This window comes from Anas acuta, chromosome 8 (genome assembly GCF_963932015.1).
Source record: "Anas acuta chromosome 8, bAnaAcu1.1, whole genome shotgun sequence".
Lineage (NCBI taxonomy): Eukaryota > Metazoa > Chordata > Aves > Anseriformes > Anatidae > Anas > Anas acuta.
Window position 1 is genome coordinate 31578430 of NC_088986.1, and position 27753 is coordinate 31606182.

Here is a 27753-nt window from a genome sequence, read left to right on the forward strand (position 1 = left end):
AGCAACAGAAGATACAAAGCAGCTTTTTAAGATGAAATACATGTATGTATTTTGGAGCTAGCACTACCTTTTCACCCAGCTGCCTGAAATATAAGGCTATCATTTTTATGCATACCTTAACTGTCATTTATGTATTTAAATGCAGTTTATTTCCTGTATCTGAAAATTCAGCTGTCTGTAGAAACTCTTGTCCAGTTATTTGTTTGGGTGGTCTGTGACAGATCCACATTACACCATTGACAGTGTTACCTTCACTTCCAGCTTTGATCCGGGAACGTGATAGACCAGAGGTCTCCCTGGGGCTCTCCCCAGGAGATTTGCGGTAGAGATTCAGCCAGGCCTCGATGTCAACATAGCTCAAATGTGAATGTGTGGAGCACAAGACAATCCACTGGGGTACAAGATAATATTTTGTATTGTTATTAAACAAAAAAGTAGTGTCTATTTAATCATTTACTTTACATCATTTGTGTGTTATAATGTATGTAATATATTTGTAGAATAGTGCATGTATATAATTTATAAATAAATTATACATACACTGGTTGATGCATGCTTTATTTTTTCATTTATTTTATTGATGAACAAAAAAGTTTGCAAACTGTTGAACTAGAGTATCTTGATGGGGGCTCTTCTTCCCCAGCTTTTCTACAGTACACATTATATTTTGGTATTAATTCTTCAAGTCAGCCCTATATTTGGTTTACTGAGAAAGCTATATGTAACCAAGAAGAAAATAGATATTTTAGACTAGTTCCCACTTCAGATAAGTATCCCAACATTATTAGAATCTTGCATTAATCAGAAAGCCTTTCAAACTGGAGAGAGAAGTAGAGTATTTTAATTTCTTCCCATGAAGAATCAGAACCACCTGGCAAACATGCTTGCACACTTATCCAAACGTTATGTTAGCATAAAATACATTCAACGAAAGATCAGCATGTCTGTGCCTCAATACATGCAAATATACAGGATTTGTGAGTTAGATTCGCTGCTGAAATTACAGATTTCCAGGAAATATTGTTTTATGATTATGAGTAGCATTACACACCCTGCAGAAATTTTCATTATGTCTTTTGTCACAGTCCAGATTCTGTGCAAATACATCATAGTAAGTGATTCTTCTAATGGAAATCACATAATTGACAAGAATGATTTAAAGTAGTTTCTGTAGGTGCATATTGAGTACACTGACTTAACACAAACACGAGAAGTTGGCCATGCATAGTGTAACATTCTCAATTGTTTCTGAAAAATGGATTCAAGCAAGAGAAAATTATCAAGAAGCTGATACTTTCTCATGTACATTCCATTACACAGTGGGCTAGATTGCTATACATTGTCTATACATTGTAAACAAGAAAAAAAAATCTTATGATGCTTGTGCCGATGAACAAGCTTTTCAGCTTGTTCAATTAAGCATTTTTTTGCTTATTTAATATTAATAATAATAAAAAATTAAGCATTTTACGGGAGCTTAAAAGTGCTTTAAAGTAGACAATGTTTAAACTCATAACTAGTACATTTTCAAAGCTGTGTTGTTGGTAGTAGTGTCAAAGTTAAGTTCTACATTAACTACAGCTTTCATTCAAGACTTTCTTCAAAACTTGCCATAACATCACTCTGCAAATTCATATCAATTGTGCAAGCCATCTGCAAGAAAGCAAAGTGGTGTATTTTTCAGACCAGTTAGTAATGAATACTATGCAGGCCAAATATAAAGATCTAAAAACAACCCACAAAACTTGTTTCCAAAAAAGTGTATGCTTCCTATTACTACAAGTTTGCATAAGCACATGGCTGAAGTCCTCTCTGAAAAGCATTGAACAGGATGAAAGCTTCAGAAGACCTTTTCTGAATCTAGTATGATCTTCATCACACTGTAGTTCTTAAATTCAGTGGTAAAACACTATGAAAAAAATTCAACATAGCAAATAAAAACCATTCATTACCTATACCAATAAATGCAGTCAGTTTAAATAAAGGCTCAGTTTTGATATTTCAGAGTAGAACAGAACGGCTAGTACTTTTGTTGACATATTGTACATTTGATGTTGCCAAGGACTGACAACCTGCAAGACCTGAGATTTGAAGTTATTAACAGGGCAGGGATTTCCCTTTGCATTTTGATGTTACTGTGCAATTAATTATTGTAAACTTATAGGAGTAACAAGACCAAGCTTTTCACGTAATGCCACTTGAAGATTTATTTGAGTCTTCAGTTTCATTTTCTGGACTAACTCTTCAGGTAGCATAGTTCTGTTAGTTTCAGTTGTCCAGGTCCTTTAAAATAAGGCCTGATCTTTATTTTTTATTTTTTTTTAAAGAGTCAGCAACTTACTGCTTCTCTCCTTCTGCGTTCTTGTTCCATTTTTCTAGCCAAGTTACGGTCTTGACTGAGAGTGTGTTGTTGAGCTTCTGGCAGCTGTTTGGTCTTATCCTCTTCTTTTGGGGACTCGCAGTCTTTTATTGCTATGACATCCGATCCTGTGCCTTCATGGCTCCTTTAGAGAAAGGAGAAGGGACAAGCATATGCTAGAAGTCACTTATTTTCATCATAACAAGCCTGTGCAACTGAAAAGAATCTGCACATAAATCAGTGAATGGCATTTGGTGTGGTTCCATTTTACATGTTAATTCATAATTTCTCTTCCCAAGATATATGGCACACACAATTTTTATGCTGTGTGTGATAAGGCTGCCCATGGTACATTTCCCATCTATATGTGCACAGGATTTAAATATATACGCTACACAAAACTTTCATTTAAGTCACATTCTTTGATAAACATACAAACTTAATTTTCTGTTGCTTTCTTAGCCAGCGATGTTTTTCTTCCAACTTCTTCCTTTTCAACTAGCTATTTGAGTTTGATTTCACTGACTTCAGGCAAACATCTCTGATGTCATTCCATAGATGCTTCTCTTTCATTAAAAATGTTGTAGTTGGACAAAAAGCAGTATCATACACCAGGGAATCTTTATCATCCTAAAGACTTGCAAAGGATTATTTATAGAAGATGCAAAAAAGTGCAAAGAGGAACTGTCAGGTCTTTGAAAAAAATAATAAAAAAAAAGAATAAAAAAAGATTCAGTAGCTCTGGCAACTACCTGGAACTGACAATGGTTATGCTACATGTCAGTGAGCAGGGAAAGAACCGTCACTGCCAACTAAAACAGTTGCTCTTGTAGCTGTTAGGTATAGGCTGCACTATTATCTCTAACAAGTCTTGCTAAAGCAGTAGTGCTAATGTAAGGAGAAGGAGGACTTCAAGTGAGATCCAACACACTCTAAACAAGTGATCCTAAGACAGCCAGTGATGGACAGTAGCATGAGGCACTGACTCTGGAACAGGGACAAAGAGACAAGGAAAAAAAAGAGTACCAAAGAGGGAAGTTCTACAGCAAGTTTCAATAACAAAGCACATAACTATTTACAGTATTACTGCAATGTGGTAGTTAGTAGGCAGTCACTTATCCCCCTGAACTTAATAATAGACCTCAGGCTGGGATACTTACGTGAAAACAGTGGCTGCCAATAATTAGTGTTGAATACTACAACAGTAGCTTCTTGACTACATTTCGAGAAAAATAAAACAAAAACAAACAACTTTGTGCATTTTGGACATGCCATTGTGCTTAGAGCGGTACAACTACCTGAAGTACTGGGTGGTTATCTGACACTTGGCAGCTGCCTAATCTGAACCACTTATTCCTGAATAGCCAAGCCACCCAGGATCAAAGTTTTGGACAGCAAGATACACATGCCTATGGCCTTTATTAACTCAAAAGCTGCTAATTTTCTCTCCTCTGACTAATCGAGTAATACATAAATACATAACGGATTCCATAAAGGTTCTAACCAGTCATTAGTGAATTGCTGAACTGCATTAGTACATTTATTTTCTTATATTCTAAGTGCAATTGTGGAGCATCAGGCCAATGTTCCACTAGTTACTGTCACTAGCCAGTTTATTTAACTGTAACAGCATCCACTCTAACAGTATTTATTATAGAATTTTAAATAATGGTACTGTTTATAAAGCTTTGGTTCTTCAACATTTTTGTATCTTTATTCATGATGCGACACACATATTGTATCAACTAAGCAGCCTGAGGCTGGATTTATGTTTCTTAGAGAGTCCACAAAATTATTCAGCTATCCAGATGGTAAAACCTGTGCATAGGTAACACATAAGCAAAAAATAACTTTTAAACATGTGGTTACAAACCTCTCTTTTTCTTGAGGAAGGTTTTGCAGTTCCCTCTCAGCTTGCACCAAAGGCCTTTTTAATTCCTGGTCTTGCCCATCCTTTTTCTCTAATGCCACTTTCCTGAATTGTTTGAAACTCTCAGCAGATGTTTTTATTGGAGCTGGAAGCATCGTTTTACATAAGCTTACCCAGGAATCTATATTCTTAATTCCTGTATCCTGAAGTTATTTAAAAGGAAAACCAAGATAAACAGAAGATATAGAAGAAGCAATAATACAGATACTAGGGTGTTTTTATTTTTACTCTGTCGTCCATTATCTGCTTAGATCTTACATTAGCACAATATTGTTTTGAAGGGCTTATTTGGGACCATCTGCAACAAAACATCCTTGCTTGTCTAGAATGTTTATGTAAATACAGTAGTCTAAGCGTTTACACACCAATTTTTGAGATTTTGTAGCAAAATACTTCAGAAGTCATTTATCATTTAAAGCATTTATAGCTATTCTTATCCGATCTCTTATGCCCACCTCTCCATTTTTTAATTCCAGAAAACATGAATTCACAAGACTTCACCTACCTTTCCTGGAGAAAATTGGAATTTTGTCTCTAGAACATTTTGACCATTATGTGTGTTACAATAACCTGATGAAAAAAATAAAAAAAGGGTTTTCACTTATGTTGATTTTACAGACTATGTTACCTCAAATTTAAAAGATAATATATTAGGTCATTCTATAAAATGACTTGATTCATAGTGTAGGTTTTTCTTCCCATTTGGTTCAAAATTTCAGAAACACTCCCAGAGCCAGGTATGTTTCTTAGCCTTTAAGTTGGCTTGGACCACTTTTTTCCAGTTTGGATTAGAGAAAAGAATGATTCAGTTCAACTACAGATAGGAAATTAACACTTGGTTCTAACAAATTTCAGTTGAACTGTTATACCTACCAAGAAGACTTAACTGAAGCAAACTTAAAATGCATTTTAATTCAGTCATGTCTGTTAAAGCTCTAGAAATAATACAGGAATCTGAAGCTTTGCATCAAAGCATCTACAACCGTGGACTTTGAAGCATTAAGAAGCTGCTTACAGCCGTACCAGCATTTACAGAACCTCTCACTGACAAACCCTCAATCTAAGGAATGATATAGATAACAGTTTCACAAGTAAATCTTTTTAATAATCCACCAGTGAATTCAGCGATACACAGCACCAGAATTATAACAAGTCTAAATTCAAGAGATCATTTCATAGGCAGGTAGCCTTACAGAAATGCTTGACAGTAGGATCATCTACAAAATTCAATAAGTGCTTTAAGTAACCCATCCTAAAAATCTATTTGACCTATGTGCATGTATAGTCCTGAGCACTCTACACTTTGCATCGATAGAAAAATAAATTAGATTCGCAGTTCCAGATTGACAAAGCTTTTGTTGTTTAAAAAACAAATACCAGCCAAAATTCAATGTGTCATCCCCTCCCTCCCCAGTGCTTCTGGTCTTTGTTATGAGGTCTTAATAATGGAAAGGTTTTTCTTAGATAAAGCTGAGAACATCTGGGGCATGTATAATTGCAGGAACAGTCAAACCAACACTATTATAGAAGGCACCACTATTATGGAAGGGGTAGATAGCACGTAACCACTCACTCAACACTGTTAAAAGGTCTGCTGTGCAACAAAATGCTGAACTTCATATGTACTCAAAGGCAAAGTCTCCTCATTGAGTATTTATATATTAAACACAGTCCTTCTACAGCTATACACATGCAAAATTGAAATAGCAAGGAATGGAAAAAGAGAGAGTGGTGCAGGAGAAATTATGTGAAGGTTAGGAATAAAAATTAAGAGGAATAAAGACTAAGCAATAAACAGTTAAGTATGCAAAGATCAATTTTGGGCTATGTTTACTTCCCCCCACCCTTCCCACAAGCTTTATTCCTGCTTGTTTTCCCAGTCCTTTTACAAACAAAATAGAAAAGCACGATCTTGATAGTCTCATGGTAGAATTCAAGTCTTAGAAGGCCTAGAAACTTAAGGAATGATTATTTGCTTGAGCTGTTACAAGTGTTTAAAAAAAATGGATTAGTATGTATACGGATGATGTGTAGAGCATCAGGGACTATCAAGTGTTTTTTTTTTTTTTTTTTAAAATGTAACTCAAGAACTATTCTTTGGCCAGGGTTAAAGAGCTCAGTGATAAGGCTGTGCCTTTTACTTTCATCAGGTCTTCAGAAGCTTATTCCCTGCCCTGTTCAAGGGTACAGAAGTTATTAGGAGAGTGAAGACTGAAGAAGGAACAAAAATAATTTCTGTAACAGTTGGTTCTCAGCTTTGAGATTGTGTCCAGCTCAGTCTTCAGTATGAAATATGCACAAAGCCCAATGCAGTCTTTTTCAGTGAACCCCTTTTCATGTAAGAAGTGCAAGTTTGTCCCAGGGTGAAGAGTTAAGCACATTACTCTCAATCCAAAGGCACAGAGCAAAGAGCTCTAAAGAGCTTCAGCAGAACATAATTCAAAGGCTAGAGTTCTGCAGCAAGAGGAGGATCAGTGCTCTCAAAGTTCCTGGAATACTGAGTTACTTAACTTTCTGACTTCAGTACAAGGGATAAATAAGTCCTTTAATCAAAGTCAAGTGCTTTATATATTTCAAATACAGAACAAGAACATAGCATCCCTTTAACTTCCTTTTAAGAAGGAGCAAGTCAACAGAAGTGAGAACTGCACAGCATCCCATTATTTTGTAAACAGAGTGGTGTACAGACATTTGAAGTTTTATTTCTTTAAGCCAGGTTCTATACATTTAAGGTGATAGCCTTGGTTATCAATTAGTTTTTATTTTAGTACATACTTTGCTCTTGACTTAAAGATACCAGATCAATGGTTCTCTCACTGTCCTTTTTTTGAAGTTTGATTTGTCTATAGTAGCTGTTTTCTCAGCTTTACTCAATCAGCACTGGCAACCTGGGAAGTTATATTGCATACCTGGAAGAGGAAATTAGACTTCAAAATATACCCTGGAATGCTTAATATATGGGTTATTATACAATAACAATATGAAAGATAGGGAATCAGAGCAGTAAGCTGTTGCCCCTCTAGCTTCTGTAAACACTAGGGTAGAAGTAGATTTAATTCATTTAATTAATTTTATTTTATTTTAATTCATTTAATTCATTTAAGTCAAAGTGTGTTCTTAAATTAACACTTTGGATTTATAACATGAACTGCTCAGATTCTAAGCAACAGACAAAGTAGAATATAAACTGATATAAGCTCCTAACCCTTAACATGGTATGATGTGATAGGAGGTGACAGAAGGCAGCTCTTACATTTGTAAAGCTGTTTGCCCCTCCTCTACAAATCAGGATAGAGAACAGCTCTATTACTTTAGTTCAGTGGTACCTTTTCTCTGTGCAGGAGTGCATAGTAGAGTAGCCATTGAACAACAGAAGATATTGAGACTGCAATATTACTGAGACCTTAGATAGTGGATGCAAATTATGAGTAAGTTGTTTCTTGCAAGAAGGGACAAAACATTCTTGCACTCATAGCTCCAAGAGAAGAGTTAATTTCAACCCATGGAATAAAAATAAAGGTATTAAAACCTGGCTACAAACAAAGCTCTCAGCTTTAATTGCTCGTTTGTTTTGCACAACTGCAGGTTTACAGGGTAGGTTTTTGACTGTCTACCAGGGCTACTTGAGTTTAGCCTGTAGCACTGAAGAGAAATAAAGGAAGCCTTATAGTACATTTTGAAGTTGCTAGTGTCAACTTTCCCTTTATGTTGCAGCCCATGAATTCAGATTCTTATTAAAGGATGAGAACTACTCATTTAGTAGGCTTTTAGAGGTAAGGGCTTTGTTATAGATCTAAAGCAACCTCATTGCATCATGCTCAAGCCTAGAGTGTTACATCAGATCTTATTTAAAGGAGTAAGTATGTGCTCTAAAAAAAGCTATTTGAAGTGAATGTGATGGAGAGATACATTCACCTCTGGAAGAGGATGTATACATTGAGTGACAAAAGGCTAGTTTGTCCTAGGAGCACTCAGACATTTGGGTGCCTGAAACATCGTGCAGAGCACACAGTTGTGATCATACCCAAGAAAATAAAGATGTGACTGATTCCCCATATCTTGCAAAGAATAATCCTACATCTCAAAATTAGGTCACCGTTTACAGCCATGGATTAACTAGCTGTGAAGCTGTGTATCCTAGTTGTACTGTAAGAGTTATTTCTATTAGTTTTTTCTTTGTTTGTTTTTAAATTCATTTTTCAAATTATCAGCAACTAGCTCAAACTGTCTTTTACTCAAACCCTCAGAATTGTCTAAGTTAGTAGACCTTTTGATGTGATGGAGGGAAAAAGAACAGCTACTTAATCAAGTTTAAGCAACTTCCATTTGATATATCTGGATAGCAAGCAATAACCAGTTCAGAGTACCTGAGGCTCTCAAATTCAGTTAATATTGAATTTGATGTTAACTTCAGTGGTGGTGGGTTTAAGCATTTAATTCCTGCCCTAGGATGTTGAATACTTCTTGTAACCTTAGATTCATTAAGGCATCATTTGCCATTTTGTCTCCAATTACTGCTTCTCTTTATTGAGGGAGGGAACACATCTCCCTGCTTTAATGCTCTTCTGCCCCAGCATAAGTGCCAGGGTAATGTCAAATTCTATCTGATCATACTTTTATTTACATCATGCTCCTTATAATCTACAAGAATCTGCAATAATCTGCAAGAACTTGTGTTATTACTCACTTAATGCCTCCAAAACCTTAAGATAAGCCTATTGGCCAGTAAGAACATCAGTTCTGCCACCCCTTGTTTCTTCAGGGTTCAATCAAATAGCGTGGTTCTTGCATAAAGATATTACCTGAGGGAGACTGGGCATTTTGTTCTGGTGGTTTAAGAGATCTAGTCTGTAAAGTCTGAAGCCTCTGTAGCACATTTGGAGATGGCTGGTGCAATTCAGATGATCCAGAAGTTTGCAAGCTACTGGTAGAAGATGAGGGCTGTACTTGCAGAACAGCATCACAGGGCATCTTCTGTAAGCCCAGTGGTATTTTCTGGAAGGAGATTGAAGTAATTACTAAGTCAAATCTTAATTTTTAGTAACTATTTGACCCCTTTCCTCATTTTAACTATTTATAGGATCTAATAGCCCTTGTATTTGTAGTTCGGTGTTACTAAGGAGTTTAGGTAAAAAAGCCCTATGAAATAAACTGCCCTACCTTTGTTTGATAGATACAGAAAATCACCAAATGATCACACTGCGTTTTGTTGTGAAGTATTATGTCTGCTGTTATTCTAAGTCGTTTTGGCATTGTTGTAACTGACCAAGCTGCAAGTTAATTCCTGTATCCTGTTTTCTGTTTTCTCCATTTTTTTGTCATCATTTTGCTTTTGCAGAGACTGAGCTTTATAGCACAAAAAAGCATTGCATAATTCCTCCCCTCAAGTCTTTGACTATTATTCAGCTGATGCTTCTTCATCCTTGCAAATTCACAGGCTGGATTCCTATATCAAACTAAGTACTTTATACGAAAGCAAGTCTGTCATAAGATCATTGCAAAGCCTTCATCCTTCTTGCTTTGAAATTTGAGGTCTCCATCTCTGGAAGCTTTAAAGGAAGCTGTGAAAGGCAGAGACAACCCTGACAGGAATTAACACCCACTGCATATACAGGAATAGAGCAATTCAATCTTAGAGGCATTAAGTGTTTCTACATACAACTTTGCTGTAGCTCAAAATGATACCACAGAGATATAGCAGAAAATACCTAGGATACTCATGCAATTAAGGTGTGTAGAAGTGAGGTTATTCATATATAAAAAAATAAGCAGGGAAAAATAAGCAAGGTTTGCACAGTAGTCAATTTTATACTCAAAGACTAAGCTAGAAAGGCTTTTTTTTTGGTGGGTGGGAGAGTAGGGGCAAAGCATTTTCTCCTTATGTTTTCCCTTCATCCAACAGTGAGCTACCACAATGTTTGTGTTTGTAAGGAGTAAAACAAAAGTTCTCCCAGTACCTCAGCTTCTGTACAGCTAAAACTACTTTTAATAAACAAGTTTTTAAATCTACTTCAGTCAGTCCTATGTGACAAGTAGTATTCAAGCTATACTCATAAATTTAACAGGCATAAATTTCCCAAGCTCTACTCTTTTAAAGAGTAGAGCTTGGGAAATGTGATTTCCAATAACATTGCATGTAACAAGTAACTGCTTAGAGCAAAAACATTATATACATTTCAGTCAGTTTACCTGAGGTTGCTCCATAGAAATTGGACAGTTCTGCTTGGTTTCAATCTGTTTTGAGCATGTTTCTGTAACAGTAAACACAGTGAGGGCAGAAAGAGCAGGAAGGAAAAAAAAAGAAGTCAGTCATCCACATACATTGCATTATTCACACATACAAGATATAAGTTGCAATCGTACCCAGAGAGCCAAACCTCACATGGAAAGAAACATTATCTTGAATACTTGAACTTGATAAAGTTAAACAAGATCTTTGCTGCAACAGTTTCACTGCATTTGCTTCTCCATGCTGAAGAAGCCTGCACGGGATTCATCCAACCTTAGACTGTTACCACATACAGATATCTACACCTCACATTTGGGAAGTCTATTCTGTCCCAAACAGACAAAGCATCCTAGAAGCATCACTGCAATGCTTTGATGCTGCAATGCTAGCATCCCTTGAACATGCTTGAGACAACTTAAGCAGCAGGGTAGAGTTTGGCTCTACAGTTGGTAATATTGGTACTTTTATCCCTAGGCTTAGGGACTAAACTTCACCAACAAGGTAAGGCTCTCTTTGTGTGGCATACTGAACAATGAACATAAATCACACTTTCAAAAATGAGTAAAATAACAGTCAAGCTATAGCCTGATAGCCAGATGCCCGAGTTAGATATACAGACCTCTTACTAGCAAAAGAATCTAAAATTCTTCATTGATTTTTAACCTAGAATTCTTCATTGATAGGTTTCACTTTTTTTTTTTTTTAAATCTCAGTTTAAAGACATTCATTTAATAGCACTAGAATTAAGCCTTTAATATGGAACAAGTAAACAAGAATGACAGATTCATGGTAAGCATTTGGAGCAGTAGGTACTAAGTCCAGAGGCAGATATTCTGCCTGAACAGAAACAAAATGAAGCTTTCTGACCTAATTCAGAGTTGCTGCTCTCTGAGGAGCTAGAATCACTGCTGGTATCACTGCTGGTACTGCTGCCAGAGCCCAAGGAGCTGCTACTGTTGCTGCTGTCACTCAGTCGGCTTGGTCCAATACCAGACTCAGCATTGCTTTCAACTGAAGGACAAACAGGAAGAATTCAGAACCCTGCAATCAGTCTTCACATACAAGACTAGGAACCACCTTAGCAGGCCTGTGTTCCCACTGGTCTTCTACCATTTCTCTGTCAGCTTAGCAGTAGATTTTAAATCTTTATAGAAGAGGGATATTTACCAGCAGCAAGCTAGTTATATCAACGAGATTAAGTTGAGGAGCTGTAACCACACAACTTGTAATCCTAGGTTATAGCCTCTGCTAAACCAGTTCAAGTAGAAGTTTCCCCAGAAGTTTTCCTGCTGGGAAGTCTGTTTCTGTTTGTTGCCACTGCCAAACTTGCACACTGAGGCCTTTATCAATATATAACTCTTCTTTCCCAAGCCATATGTACCCCAAAATCATCATATTGTATCTTTTGCCATCTCACCACCATCTGATTGTTTTGCATCTGCAGGGTTGATTTAACTTAGTTTATATTTTATAGTCAAAAATCTTTTTTTAAAGTGTGTTGCTCCAACAGAAGTTTTAACAAAAAGAAGCCACATACCTGTTTCCTTGGACACGTCTTTGCTAAATGCCTGCTTAAGCTCTTCCTTTTAAAGAAGCCAAGTGCTACTTTTAAAGATCACCTAGCCTGTTTCCACCCTTTCCCCAAGGGTCTTAGCAACTGATTTTAGCTGCTTCTTACAGTTGTTCTTTCTAGGATGTTTTCAAGCCATTGTGTATTACCGGACAGGAAAATTGTTGCCTGAGCTTATGTTGAACACAAGCCTATGCCTTGCAAGACTGCTTCTATCAGTTCAGAAAAGTGTTTTCACATAGGAGCTTAATAGCTATTCAATAAAGGGCAATAGTAGTACTCACTAGTTTAATGAGGAGCAACTTGACCTATAATAGTAACAGCCACATTGATTTGTTCTCATTCCTTGCATGAGATCCATCAGTTACTGTCAATATGGTCAAGGATGTACTGAATTTCTGGCTTTTGATATTGAAATGCATTATTGCCTGAAAAACTGAATTGAGTCTCCTAAGGCAATTCTGTAGGCCTAAAGACAGCTGTCGATACAGAAGTTCTGCTAGCACAATGGCAATAGTGAGTCTGCAGCCAAACCAGGATAACTAGTTTGTTATTCTTGGATCTCTGCTAGACAAAGTGAATTATAAACAAGTAAAATTGCAGGGCTTTTTTCCTCCTCTTTGTTTTCATATGTCAGGGTAAAGGATTTGTTCAGTGTTCCTTACACTGTGAAGGGATCAAAACCAGACTACTGTAAGATTCATATCAAAGCACTGGAGTGACAGGTATTGCTTATTTCTTTAAAGAAACAGCTCTGGTACTAAATTTATTCAATCTATACTAGCCTTTTAAGGCACATGAATGCACTGGGCCAGGCTTCAGCAGTCTAATCCAGAAGAATAGGATTAGGGGTAGAGATAACAGTCTTTAGTTGGATTTCTCAGTTTACCATTGGCCATCAGCTATAGCATGCCTGACATCAACTTCACAAGCCCCATTGTTGTATCTTGTCTTCTACTGCAGACGCAAGATCTACCATCTTTACCTTAATAAAGGATTAGGTAAAAGAAATAAGGCAGATATTTCCAATGAGTTACTTGTCCTGTCTAATTTGCTGCTGTGACACCCTAGGAACAATCTTCAGACTGACGAAGGGAAGCTTAAGACCCAAATATTCTGAAGAGAAAACCCCTAACAGCATAAGAGTACACAGGCACAACACTTTAAGCTATTTGTTGTGAATGGAAGTCACATTACATTTGCAGTTCCCTTTCTTCAGGTTCAGCTGACCATTGACATCCAGTAGTCTCTTCTCCAGCTCTCGTTTCCTCTCAGAATTACATTGTTCTTTTGACTTCTCTGATTTTTTAGCTGTACATGAAACAGAAGTTAACATTGCAGCAAAACAGAGAACTGGTCTAATAAGACATTTTCAAAGCATTACTTATGCTACATACCATGCTGCTTTCTTGGTCTCTTCTTCAAACAGGTTGCCACATATTTCTCTAGTTCTCTGAGTGTTGAAGCTTTTAAAGTTTCAAAGTCTATTTCTATCTCATCAGGGTTAGAGTTCCTCAGAGAAGGTTCTCTTGACTGTATTATATGGACTACTTTCCCCAGTCTGTCTCCAGGGAGTTTATTTATGTCCAAACTCAGCTGCCTTTTTTCATCATAATTCATAGGCTTGGCACCATCATCTTCTGACTTATGTGCCAACAAGATCTGCTGCGTGGTTTTCTTTGGTTGTCTGTAAGAAGTATACCACAGTAACAGCAGTTTAAAATAATTTAACACCCACACAAGTCCCCCACACTTACATGTTTAAAGACTGCTTTTTCTTCCACTTGTGTTTTAGGTCTTTCTTCTTTTGAATGCGGCTTTTTATTTCAGATTTTGCCTTGTTCTTCCTTTTTTCCCTTTTAGCTTTCCCTTTTTTCCTTTTCAGTCCAGGTAAGGATGCTCTGGTCAAAGCCCGTAGCTGCTGGTGAATAGCTTTAAGCTACCGAAACCAAAATAAAAAGTTGAGTCTTAAGTAACATAGTAGAAAACTATGATCTGTTCCTATAAATCACAGGAGGCTTGTGGCATCCAAATGGATATTAATAGTATTTACTTTCTAATGTTCCTCCCCCCCCAAACATCTTACTCTTTAAACAAAGTCACAGACTAAGTATTTAGAAGAAGCTACTTATTTTATGTAGGCATTTCTAGGAGCATGTCTTCCAGTATACTATGAAGAGCAAAAAAAAAAAAAAAAAAAACACTGCAGGAGTAATGCAGCAGCTTCTCTTTAATTTAAGCATTCATGTGTTTCCCAAATACCTGTATTTGCTAACTTAAGTTGGGCTTGGTCTTCTTCAATCTGTAAACATCAGCTATTGTTCCAGCTAGCCATATCATGTCACAAAATAACTAAGCTTTAGAGAAAGACCTAAACCTAGCAAGTTTGTTTAAATCTTATAGGGATTATAAAGATGAATAAAGAATGAGAACTAGAATTTAATCCCACTCAACTAGAATTCTAAAAGAGAGCCTTCTCAATAGTATTTACCTTCAGGCCTACATTTCACGAATTCATAGGATATGTACTACTCTGGTAAATAATGAAAACTCAACTAGCAGGACAAATGCTAATTTTCTCCCTGGATTGTAGATACAGCAGTAGTTTAGAGTGATATGCTCATGCAAAAACAAGACCGCTATTAGCCAGTGAAACAAAGCTATGCTATTGGCATCAGCATGAAATTCCTTTGTTTTATTTCATAGTGAGCTTTCTCAAGTAGAATTTAATGACTTGCTTTTAAGAGGTTTAAAAGCATATTCATGACTACCTAAAGGAACTAGTACACCTTGAAACACTAAACATAATACCAGAGCTCTTCAACCACATGAAGCAAATGACATTTAGAATCACATGCCACTAAGCTGCATACAGAGTATCTGGATGCTCTCATCCATGGTATCATGGCAACAGTCTTATTTTTGTTCAAGAGAAATCTCATCTGAAAAGACACTAGGCAAGAACACTAGACTCATGCTTCAGTAAAAATAGTTTGTATTTGCTGAGGCACTATTCACTTCCAGATTAAAAATCTTTGCAAGTGTTTTCAAACACAGGTAAAGTTTAGTATTAAGAAATCAAGATGACTGTAGAATTTTGTAAATACTGATTCATAATGCTAAGCCTTCGGATGGACAATTGTAAGAGCACTATCAGAGAGATTACACTCAGCAACCACACACTGAGTACTAATGCTTACTTGCTTCTGAAGCTTTGCAAGATGCGCTCTTCTCTCCTTTTCAGAGTCTTCAGATGATTTCTCTTCCAAGGAGTCATCACTACTGCTGTCACTAGAATAAACTTTTCTCATCTCTCTTGTGTGTAGTGGGAGAGAAACACTTGCAGCAAGTTCATCAGGAATTTTGGCAAAGTGCATCTCAAAAACATCCTAAAGAGTTAAGTTTAGAAACAAATAGCTCACTTCTCAAAGCATTGTGAAGCTGCTGCTTGTTTTCTAGAACTACACAACATAGTAATTAGTAACATTAGTAGATGCTACATCAGGACTTAAGATGACCAAGGGAATCTTTACTCCTATTTTGTTTCAAATCTGACTTAAAGAATAACTCACCTGAAGTTTTCTTGCCATAGCAACTGCTTCATGGTCTGGAGAATTATGTTTGTAGTAATCCATGAACATTAACCTAACATCTGTGGCAAATTCTTGTATATCTCTATATTTAAAGTTATCCATTTTTTTCTGGAGGAAAGGAAATTAAACACATTTAGTGGTTAACTTCAGAAGTACCTTTTTGCAACAGTGGATCTGTAATAAATAATTCAACCCCAATGGATCTACCCAGTATTTGTAAGCTACTGCCACTAATATCTCCTTCTAGAAGGGATCCTTTTCACAGAAAAAGTAAAAAGGTGCCACAGATATCCAGTGTTTGAGGCTCCAGGGCACTCCAAGGACTTTGAGGTGCAAACATTATAAAACTGCAGTTTTATAGAGCAAGAGCAACAGCATTGTGCAGGCAGACTGAAGGCTATTTAATATGTTTTGTTAGCAGCCTGCTTGGAAACACTTCATGGAGAAGGGTAATTCCCACCACATCTTTAATTAGCTTTTTCAAGGTAGATTAGTCAGCATGCACATAGTCACAATGAGACAGACTTTCTGTAGTAAGTTGTGGCTTCCTGGAAGAATGAACTGTACATAGGTTCTACGCCCATTATTTCTTTCAAACCAGAAGTTGCTTTCATGACACCTCTTCAATTAAGACTTAAAATAACTACAGTAATGGCACTGGATTTAAGCAGACAAATTGCCCAGTTCCCTTACCTTAATTGTTCCTAGGTTTGTAGGACATTTGGTGATCTCCTGTTCCTCATCAAGTGAGAAGGATGCAACATCTACAGGTTTTAAGAAGGGCCACGCATATGCCAAATGTTTCTCTGAAAACATTTCTTTAAGGATTTCATTACAATGTTTTAGCTGTTCTGATAACATTTTTTTTTTAAGAAACCTATGAGACTGTTGAGAATCTGGCAAGTCCCTCTTCAGAAGCTTATTTGGTATCATGCATTCATCACCTCTACATGCTTTAATAGCTTTACTTTCATTAAACGTTGCCAAAGATTCACTGCTTGCTTTGAATATTGAAGTCATAGGAGTTGTGGTATCAGCCTTCCTCTTCACACCTTTTTTTGTCTAGAAAAAGGTAAGATTTTGTAGTTTAAAATACATGTATCCAGAACAGTGAGAGAATTGTCAGCTTTGAGACTACACGAGAAAATCTAGACTGTCAAAACTTCTACAGGTAATGAAACTAGAAGAACTTGGTATATCCACAAGTTTATATGGAGTCTACAAGGCATTACAAGCCAATGCCAAGCTTAATCTGAAATGTATGGGAAAGAAAAGTAGGTTGGTTAAAAGCTACCCACAACCTATCAAGAAGACAGTAAGTTATAAGATACCCACAAGATGAATACCATGGGAAGAGAAAGTGACTTTATTTTAAACCTAGCAGAGGGATTTATATACAAGATTATCATTTATTTTTACCCTGGGTTGTATTGGGTTTAGAAGAAATGCATGTACTTTACCATTATGGTCAAGCTGTTCAGTGTAATTGTGTAAAAACCCTCTTGGAAAGCGTGGTGCACATGCCTGTTCCTCATTGGAGGAAGATAAAGCTAATCCATTACAAGCCTATTTGATTGAAAGTGTCGCTGTTCACATACAATTCATATAAAAATTTGCTTTTGTGGACTACAAACACCTCTCCCAGCTAGTTAAACATGCTATTTGGGGGATTCAAGTATTTGGTTTAAATTGGAAAAAAAAAAAGGAAGTTAATAGAACTTAGAAAAAAACTTTATTTTATTACTAAAGCCTTTATTTAGACCACAAGAACAATTTTAAATCAAGATGAAACCTGCAGAGGGATGAAAGAACTTTAAGAATGAACATCTTAATTTACTCTGTTTCTAAGAAAGAATCAGTCTTTAAACCATATTTAAAAGACTTAGCAAGCAGTTATCCCAGTTTCTGCATATTTCTGAAAATTAGTATTAGCCCTGTTATTTATCAGGGAATAAGCAATTTAAGTCCTCTAGGTATCTTCTATCACAGTAGAAGTTTTGAAGAGACAATGCTATAAGCATGGCTACTTTGGTTTTGCTGTTATTACCTGGAGCAGTAATTTCAATACCTTTCTGAAAGTTGTTTGAGACAACTTACTTTTGTTATAGGGACTGCATCTGGCATTGAAGAAGTCAGCTGAGCTGCAGACAAAGGAGTTAGTGTAACCTGCTCTTGAGTCATCACTGGAGGCTGCTCACCACTGTCAGCTTGTTTCTGCATTGTGCTCTCTTTAGTTGAAGTTCTAGGGTTGGGCTGCTGAGTTTCTGGTTATTTTAAAACAAAGTTTTAAGTTATGCTTTAAATGCAACAGTTAATTTCTTTCATGATCATACTGGACAGTTTTCAATGGAACTACACCCAAGCTATACAAAGGCATTATGTATAGCAACATTGTTGTCCTTCCCTACTTGCCCCATCAGCTAGATTATTGTGCCAGGTTATGGATACTTGGCTTCAAGAAAACCATGGATTAACTTCAGAATAGAGATTAAAGAGACATCATAGTAACCCCCCTATGTTGTTAAAGAGTTCTTGCCAAGTACTAAATTATTTTCTACATACACATGAAAACCAAGTGCTTCAAACATTTCAAAAGTTGTTCAAGTTACATGTGTGTAAAGCAGGTCAGGGTATTAAACAGCTTTAATACCAGAAAGACAGTATTATGAATGCATCTCAAATTATTGCAGTAATTTGAGAACCAAAGAGCTAGTTCAGCTTCCATCAAATTTCTCAGAAGACTTTTTGGGAGCCAATTCTACCCGTCCAGTGAAAATATTCTCCCAAGATTATGAATTACCTGAAATTTCTCTCAAGCTAATGAGTAGGAAGTCAGCTGAGCATTCTCTTCTTCTTCCTAATCCCATTCAGAAATTTTTATGAAGGAATCAATTTATCCACAGATTTTTCCATACTTATCTAACAGATCACTGTGAAAGATAGTGTTGCTCCTCAAATTTACTTTGAGACAAAAAATAGAGATTTATCAAGCAGTAATGCTATTTTGGAAAAAAATTGTTTCAGATACCTGCAGCAGCAAGGACCAGCACATCACTAACAGCAGGAAGAAGGCAATGAAGTAAACATGAGACACCGAAGAGTTTCATAGTAACATAGTTGTAAGAACACCTGTAAGAACTGAGCTAAAAATCACTGCTTAACAGCTATGAGAAGTCAAATAATCATTAAGAGGTATCAAAATGAAGAAGTGCTACAAGCTCCTTCTAAGGCACAGCATCTTTCCATTAGAGCTAGCATACTCCCAGCAACTGACAGCAGTACATTCAGGCACATTTGGGAGTCTACATTACATGTCCTCAAATTCATGCATAGAGATGCACATACAATTTGAAACACTACTAGTCCTACTTCTAGTAATATTTTTCTAACAGTGTTAAAAATTAGATGTTGAAGCAATCACTTTGTAGAAGTGAAACATTTTTCAGGGTAGTGAAGGAAATTACAAGAGCAATTAAAGACAGTCAGTGATGAGTAGTTGCAGCCGATCTCCTGGACTCTTAACTAAGCTTCCCAATATAGCTTGAAGTACCTACTACATAATTTTCTCCTAAGTTTGAGATGCCTTGACTGAATCTTTCTTCTTGTGGGCAAGAAGATTTCACCTGCGAAACTGTGCTATTACACTACCAGTGAAGTTGCCAATTCTGACTTCTCTCCCCTTTTCAAATATATTTCATTAGTAGAAAAAAGAACCTATGAAAATATTATGCCTGTACTGAATCTGCTAAAGCTTCATTGCACTGTTTCTCATCTGATATGTTCTGGGAAAGGTGGAAAGCATCATGACTACTCTCGGGCTGAGATGGGGAGTTAGAGGATTCCCTGTTCCCAGCTTTTGCTTGTTTAATATGTTAACAATTCAATATATAGCCCTTACCTTCTGATGACTTTCCTTTTCTCTTTCCTTTGTTGGGAATCAGTAGTCTTTCTTCTGGTGGCATTTGTGCTATTTTCTGCATAAACACTTTCTCTAATTCTTGGGCCATAAACACAATGTCATCACCTGGCTGCAAAATACAGTTGGTAACATTCTGAGTGCAGAAGTTGCAATAAAATGCTACCTCTTCAACTAACCATAGTCTGTATTGACCAGACTGAAGCAAGCCACCAGTACCAGAGAGGTACTTATCATCCCTGCCCTCTAGCACTAATAGAAGTTGTTTTCATGATGAAATAATAGACCCTTTCCCTCACTGTCCCTGGGCACAGTCCTCCTTACCATATGTCCACATATTTCCCTTAGCAAAGGGAAAAGGGGGTAGAGCTGCAACTCTCTTTTTATTCCTGTGTTCTGAAGGAAGATGTTGAAGCTCAAAGATGATACTAAGGCACAGCCAACAAACATCCAAGCTCAGGGAGATGCTCATACTTCAAGGTAGGTTAGTTTAGATAAACTTAATGGAGTAGTGGAGCATAGCTCAGTATAGCTGGCCTTGAGTTTTTTTAGCTCTTACATCGGGCCATTCAGGATCTGTGTAAACAATGCCTAGAAATTTTGCCAACAGAAAACTTGTGCAGTAAAGACTATGCATTCATTTGTTGTCACAGCAGGTTAGGCTTCACTTATGCCTTCAGTTAAACCTAGGAACAAAGCCCTCCCCCTTTTCAAAGCAACTAGTATCAAAAAAAAAAAAATGAAGACACTGACAAGGAGCATGCAGGTTGAATACCAACCAGTACTTACAATCTCATTGGTTACTAGTAAGAGATGGTCATGTTCCACATACCTTGTTATATATGTGGCAGTTCAAGAACATAGTTTTGAAGTCTTCAATGCATTCTGCTGCTTTCGCATAGTAATTATGTTCCAGACGCTTTTTAATTGTGCTCAGATCCATAGGTTTCTTTATAATATTGTAGTAATCCTGTAGTTTTTGAAAGAGATAGTCACATATCAAATCTTTTAAGTATTAGGACATGAAGAATCTGACAGTTTTGAAAGGTAAATTGCAAGAGAAGGACTTCATTATGTTGGATGGAATATTTTTTTAAATGAAAATTTTGCACTGTAGTCATAGGTACCATAGAAGCGTTCAGGAACTCTTCACTTTCTATTTTCTCCTCACTCTTTCATGTAAGATCAAGAGTGTTCAAAACTCCAAAGAATTGTTTCCACAGGGTCCAGAGCTATACTTGTAGTAGTACTTATGAAAAGTATATACTCGATATCTTAAGGCCATTTACTTGAAGTAGCACTCCAACTTACAGAGTAGGGAAAAAAATAATCTAAAAGACAGACAATGACTTAGTTGCTGACAAAAATGGAGAAGCAGCCAAGTTTTCACTGTCGCTTATCAAATGCTTATCTACTGGGTCATATTGCCTCTCCTCTCAGGTAGAGTCTAGTGAGGATGCAAGAAGACTGAAATGCAATAGGAACATGAACTATTGTGTCTGTGTCAGCAGCACTGCTACAAGCCTGTAGTTGAGATTATGAAGCCAATTCTTAACACTGTGTTTAAGAAATCAGGATAGGAATATCACCACTAAACGCGCATACATATGGCAGTTGTGTAAAGTTACTATTAAACAAGGCTTCTGAAGGTATTCTAACAGTTTGTTTCAGTGAAATTAGAAAGCTAAATACATCGTGGCATAGACTTGGAGTTTACCAAAGCAATGACAGGAAAACTTAAATAATGCAACTAATAACCATCATCAATTCTGCATTTTCTAACAAGAAGAAAGGCAAATGAGTCAAATGCCTTCACCATCCTTGCCATGAAGCCAGAGTTTTGCTTGTTGTATCAAGTGAACTAATTCATACTTTCAGAACACAAACATCTGGCTTAGAAACCCAGAGAGGCAGAAAAGGCCTGAGGCCAGCTGCATTTGTCGCCACAATTCTGATTGAATTACCTCTAACCATAAGTGGCAGTTCCTCCCAAGAAGGAAAAAAGGTAAGATAACAAAGTCACCTTGCTTTCGGACAAACTGAACAAATTAGTTTCTCATAAGAAACAGTTGCAGGTAAAGGCTTTTGTTTGCCTAAACAGGACCAATAATTTAGTAGAATTAGTCTTGGAGATTTAAGAGATGTAAATACATTTCATTAAGCTGGAAAATAAAGAATTGAAGTAGCCATGCCATGGTTTTATTTCATAAATTTCTACTCGTTTAGCAAAAGCAGTACCTTCCAGGCTATTTGATAATTGACACAGTAGCATTTCACTGTCTTCATTTGACAGAAAAAGATGGGGTGATCCAAAAATGGAGTCTAAGTATATCTAGCTTGTCACAAGACATTCTGTGCTGTCCAGGAATGTGTTAAGTCCTGCTTTTGTACCTGGCAAAGTCACAGGGCAATACAGAACAGGGACAGGAATTTAAACATGACCTTACATTTCCTAGAAGAATGTTCTACCGCTGTAGTATGATTATACCATATCTCCTTTTTCTTCCCCGTTTTTGCAGTCATTTAATTTCTTTAGAAGCTTTAGGGCAAAATCGCCAAGTCACTTTGAACTGTAATTACTTCTACACATCAAACTGAATCTAAATTTGCCTGTTTATCTTAGGATCAATCAGATCTGCTGTTCCATCATAAAAGTATTTACCGTGTAAAGAGGTTGGCCACTTCCATTAAGAATAGAGTGAAAGAAAAATACTCATTATAAACAGCATTAAGAAATATGGCTAAACCAGTACTTCATTAAGAAGCTCCAAAAGATCTGTTTAAGTGCTGTTCATGTTTCTTACAGAAATACTGATTTGCAACAGTCTCAGAAAGGAAAAGGAGCAAAGATGCAGCATCTGGTATGAACCAGAGAGAAAGTAGTTTTCTACTGGAAGTTCTTGGAGTAATTAAAGCAGTTCACATGATACAGTAGTCTTCCATAATCTGGTTTATCATGAAAAAAATTTAAGCTAATTCACAAGTCTTGGAGTATTAGTATGTGAAATATTATATTTCCAAATTGGTTCTTACAGGAAGATTCAGTGCTGCTGCATCTACAGGCTGATGAAATGGCCAGGAAAAGTTGTGTCTCCACATGGCTTTCATGACCACTCTCTGTAAGTACTGCAATTGATTTGTTTGACAACCACCATTTTTATTGTTTATATATTCTGGTGGAGGAGGGTTAACAATTTTGGAACATTGCTGGCTTGGAAGAGACATCTTCAGCAAGGATGTATATCCACTTGTTTCAAGATCTTCATTATACATCTAACCTGTGGGTGGAAAAAAAAAAATACTATTCAGTAAAGATATCTAGACCTAATTCTCTTAGCAAAGTATCAATACTGTAGTCATAGGCATGTCCTCATAGTTTAACCAAGGCACTTTTTTTTTCCCCACATTGCCTAGTTAGATGCGCTGAACTACTAAGTTCAGTTCTTTAGGTTATAAACAGCTATATTTGAAGAGGCTTAAAGAAACATGAGACATGTAAGGTCTCCCTAGAAACACACTTCCTCATTCAGGTTCATCTACTGAAGTCCAGAAAGACATTCTCTACCTCCCCCACCTCCACAGATAGAGTCTTATAGGAAGACATTTGACCTAAAAATAAACAGCAGCATTACACTGCACTGTCTCACCTAGCAAAAAGCAGCAACAGCTATGTACTTCCTTACTCATGCATCTCCACAAAGTCACCTCACAGAAGTCATGCAGCCACCAACACTATGTTTTAGCTTAGAAGTGCATTTTCTAACAGTGGTTTTCAGGCTTGCACAAATGCACAACTGCATTTTCTGCCAGTGTGCATCAGCTTTGTTACATACAATCATGAAATGTTCATTTTCCCCCATCCCATTTTGAATCTATTAAAGAGTACTTCAAGGAACAGCTGTGGTAATTTGCATTTGTCTAGCATAGTATTGCTGCACTGGAGTAGAACACATAGGTACTTTTGCATGGCAGAGAGACTGTGGTTTGGAATGTATAACATCAGCACTAAGCTAGGCAAGACCTTCACCAAGCACAATTACAGAAAATCCTGTCAATGACCTTCTTAGGTCATTGAGTTCTAAACACTCAGATGATGGTTCCACTTCCTTCACTCCATTAAGAGAGAAAAAGCCACATTCCTCATTTTCACATTTTCCCCATCCCTAGAACTTTTTAAGACCAGGTTGGATGGGGCTTTGAGCAACCTGGTCTAGCAGGTGTCCCTGCCCACAGCAAGGGGGTTTGGAATTAAGATAATCCTTAAGGTCTCTTCCAACCCAAACCATTCTATGGTAAGTTCCTCATTTTACCCATATAACAGTTGCTTTTTATGCATTCATCAGATCAAACTTTATTCTCTAGTTGTCCTGCTTTTTCCTTAAAAAAAGTCTAGTAGCCTGCTTTTGGTCACTATACATAGTATTTCATGACAATTTTAGAAAAGGTCATAAGTAGCTGGATAGCTATTGTAACCACCACGCTACAAGAATAGTATTTGTCCCACTCTTACAATTGTAAGATCCCATGAGACATTACATATCACACATTTTCATTTTTGTTCTTATTCCTGCATTCAAAAGCAAGCCTATTTCAAAGCCCTAAAAGCTAAAGAGCTTTGTTCCCCCTCCCCACACACACACATGTTCAATCTAGTCATTAACACAGATGTCTTTCATCAAACAGTACTGCTATCAAAGTAAAAGGACTTCCTTAAATAAAGGGAACATATACAACCAGTCTTTAAAGCTAGAAACAGTTCTGGGCTGTGAGATACACTTGTGTAGAAAACAGTAATAAATTTAGTACAAGATCACCTCTTTTTGAGGTTCACAATGCAGAAGGTTTCAAGACTGTTACTTTTCAGAACACAATTTCACTTGAGAAAGCTTTACTAGTTTGGGCTTAAAGTTTTAGTTTCAAGTCATAAATCACAAACGATGTTAATTTCAAGTTCAAATGTAGTCACATTGCGTAGTCTGCCTGTTCTGATGAGACTAAACCTAGAACTCTAAAGCAGATTTCAACAGAGCCAGGGGAACCTATTTTTATGGAATAAAATATTGAAGTATACGCAAAAGAGTTTGTAGTCTACAGATGAAGATTGCCCGCCTTGTGCTTAACAGTATGTTGACTCCGAAGTTAAGCTTTTCAATGCTGCTTGGTTGTGCAAGTCTAGTTGATACAGTAGTACATATTAGAGTGTGATGGACTAGGGAAAGTCTCCTTTTGAATTCAGGTGTGATTTACAGCCTGTTTCTCCCCCTCCCCCCGTTCTCATTGCTTTCTTCCTGAAAGACTTAGAAACACCATAACTTGCAACACCTTACCTTTAAATACTGAGGTCCCAGTTACCTTATAGAAGTTCAGTTTTCATCTGCTAACTACTGGTGCTGAGGCATTGACAATATAGCACAAAAGCATAGTGTCTTTTATAGTTGTCAGTTCTGCAGTCTTATTTTCTCTTAGGGAGAGGCTGATAGACTAACCTGGTCTGACCACTAATTGCATGCTTTCAAATGGAGATGCCCTTAGCTACCCAGAGAGAACCCAGCTAGGTGAAGCATCAAGAACAGCTTTACTGGCATTGTCCCTGTAGTTAGGGCCAAGCCCTCCCTCCCTGCCAGCACAAACCAGTAGCAAGGTCACTATGATACCTTCTAAAGATGTAGCTCCAAGTTTAAGGCATCAATCCTACTCTCACTCTGCACAAGCAACACTCATTCATTCTCTGGAATTTGCTGCACACACACTGAGTGTTCATGTGCCTCAGAAAATAGCAACATCTGCATAATAGATAAAAGTGACATTGGCATTTTTATTACCAACTACCCAGTCTTGGAACTTGTATGTCTTCTTCAGATGGAGACATAAAAATAGGTAACAGTATCCAAAACAAGAGAGGGTTAGAACTTAATAGGCAGTTTTATGAAGAACTTCCAAATTAGTCTGGAAGGCCAATTAAATTCCAAATACCAAGTTCTTTCATCTCATCAAGGTCTTTCTTAGTCTAGCAAGAGGGGAAGAAAAAAAAATAAGGGAATAAGAGTTGCAGAAGCAGTAACGTCCTCATCCACTCCAGCACTATAGACATAGAGAGGTTTTATACCAACATGCACAAAGAACTAAGTGGTGTCCTCCCCTCACAACCCAATATACACTTCACATGTAAAGCACATATACACACTCCCCTGAACTTATGGCTGCATCCCACCCCCAAAAAGCTGCTTTGAATATAAACTATTTCTACTGCCATGTCACCTTTCCCACAAGGAAGAGCTTACAATTTAAAACAAGCTGAAGGGCTTGAGTTGAACTCCAGATAAGCATACATGTAGTTTGTACTTCCATGCATTATACTAAATAACTAACCTTTCCATCAATCTATATATCTCAGCTTGTAAAAATCCAGGCACACAGGGTCTACATTTAACCAGTCTATTAGAAGAATTAGGAGAAGTTCTGAGGCAGCTTTGAGAGCCCCACAACCCAGCCAAGTCAGTTGTCCCCTATATTCATCTGTTAGGCCACACTATCATTTTCTCCAGATACTTTCTGCTAAAAAGCACGTTTTATGATATGAAGTGCAAGTTGTTCACCCTCCCACTTGAAGCACAGAAGCTAGAAATTGGAGATAGAAAAGGAAATACTGCAATTTGATTTTTTTTTTTTAAATAGACTTCTATGCTATGCTTTTTAAGAAGAAGATATTTGTTTTCTGATAGCTTTCTGAGTATTAGCTAACTTGTTGAAAAAGACTACTCCCTCTTGTTAAAGTTCAGCCTTATATTTACTCAAGTTCAACCTATATATCTCAACATAGTCAAGAATAGCAACTCAAAGAAGCACTAGACTATGTCTATGTTCTTTATGAAGGATATTATCAGGTTCTATATGCTAGGAACGTTTCATTCTTGAGAGCCTTTTTAACAGCTTTTTGTTAAATTGATAATTAGTCATTGCATTTTTTAAAAACAAATATTGGAAAAACCCTCCTATGTTGACTTACTAAGGCCACCCAGAGACAAGTCTAGCCTACTTTAAGTACTATAACACCTTCTTTCAGAGAAACAGTTATCCTCTTACAACTGCCCATAAAGCACTATTTCATTACCTTTAGAACCTCTCCTGGGAAACTTCAAAGGAACATTAACTGTAGAGACAAGCCATTTAAATATTAGATCCACAAAAACCATCAATTCACAGCTCCTACCATAACAAGCCCATTTTTACCAGCTTTAAATAACTCAAAATCAAGTAACTACCCTCAAAAGAGATCAGACATCCTTTTTACCTTGGTTTTAAGGAACACCAAACTTCACTTCCTTTCCATCTAAAGGGAAAAGAAAGAATGTGGCTTCAGAAAAAGGAGCAGAGAAGCGTTTATAATCTATTCACCTTGTTTTCCTCCTCAGTATTAACACAGCTGCATACCTACAACCCTACCTAAGATTTGCCCTATGAGCAGTTATAATTGGGAGGCTGTCAGTAGAAGGTGGGAACAGCTGTTAAGGCCTAAGACACACCAGATGGCTATTTATGCCAGACCTACTCACTTGCTAGTTAATCAATAAAACAAGGTGGAAGGATGTAAAAATATGAGTGATTCTGCTTAGGCTGGTTTTGGTTTGATTTTCTAATCTTAGCTTTAAAGTTTAAAGCTTAAAGATAATGCATAACACTAATGTTTTATGTCAGTTATTCTGAATTATACTAGGTTATGGTATAAGCAATGCATAAATACTGTATCTTGTTAAACATTCTACAGTGTTCACTCCTTCCTTGGCTATTCAGTTCCATTACTTAATTTAAAAAACAAATACATTTAGTAAATGCTGCTGTAGGATGGAAATAAGGATCAGGGTGTTCCCTAATATATTCAGCTTGTTGTCATTAAAGCTACAAAGACCTGCAATTTAGCCACCTCGAATTTTGGTTATTCGTTAAACTTTTGTTGCTCTCAATACAGCCAAAAACTCCCGCACTGACATGCTGTAATACAAAGCTGCACTGCAAAACCAGGTTTGTATTGGCTATGTTGTTTTATGCAGTTGTGTTTGTCAACTGCAAATGTTTTTTTGTTTGTTTTTTGTTTTTTCCTAGCAAGATGTCCTGGTGACTGGGCTAAACTTTGGTAGACTTCTTTTTGTTTCTGGCAA

The 27753-nt window shown here is 36.9% G+C and overlaps 1 protein-coding gene across 6 annotated transcripts; it reads right to left on the bottom strand.

Moving 5' to 3' along the window:
- Window positions 1-545: 545 nt before the first annotated feature.
- BRDT (bromodomain testis associated) lies at window positions 546-27092 on the bottom strand. Of its 6 annotated transcripts, none has more exons than XM_068690899.1 (18): window positions 26993-27092; window positions 22631-22875; window positions 20430-20567; window positions 19580-19709; window positions 17779-17945; window positions 16375-16743; window positions 15661-15789; window positions 15289-15477; window positions 13846-14027; window positions 13486-13775; window positions 13286-13399; window positions 11386-11529; window positions 10479-10540; window positions 9092-9284; window positions 4795-4859; window positions 4233-4432; window positions 2342-2504; window positions 546-1653 (listed from the first exon to the last, which is right to left on the bottom strand). In XM_068690899.1, the coding sequence occupies exons 2-18, from the start codon at window positions 22868-22870 to the stop codon at window positions 1585-1587; spliced, it is 2844 nt and encodes a 947-aa protein (XP_068547000.1). In that variant the 5' UTR covers window positions 22871-22875; window positions 26993-27092; the 3' UTR covers window positions 546-1584. The 6 variants fall into 6 exon arrangements, with proteins under 6 accessions (XP_068547000.1, XP_068547001.1, XP_068546997.1 ...); XM_068690900.1 differs by having other exon boundaries at window positions 13319-13399; window positions 26889-27026; XM_068690896.1 differs by having other exon boundaries at window positions 26889-27026.
- Between the last annotated feature and the right edge of the window lie 661 nt (window positions 27093-27753).

Bases quoted from the DNA above. Each gene is read 5' to 3' on its own strand.
- BRDT (XM_068690899.1), bottom strand. From the start codon at position 22,870: ATGTATAATGAAGATCTTGAAACAAGTGGATATACATCCTTGCTGAAG. The intron at 20,568-22,630 runs GTAAGAACCAAT...CAAAAACTACAG, and splicing joins CAGCAGCACTGAATCTTCCT to GATTACTACAATATTATAAA. The intron at 2,505-4,232 runs GTTTGTAACCAC...CTTTCTCTAAAG, and splicing joins CTTCCTCAAGAAAAAGAGAG to GAGCCATGAAGGCACAGGAT.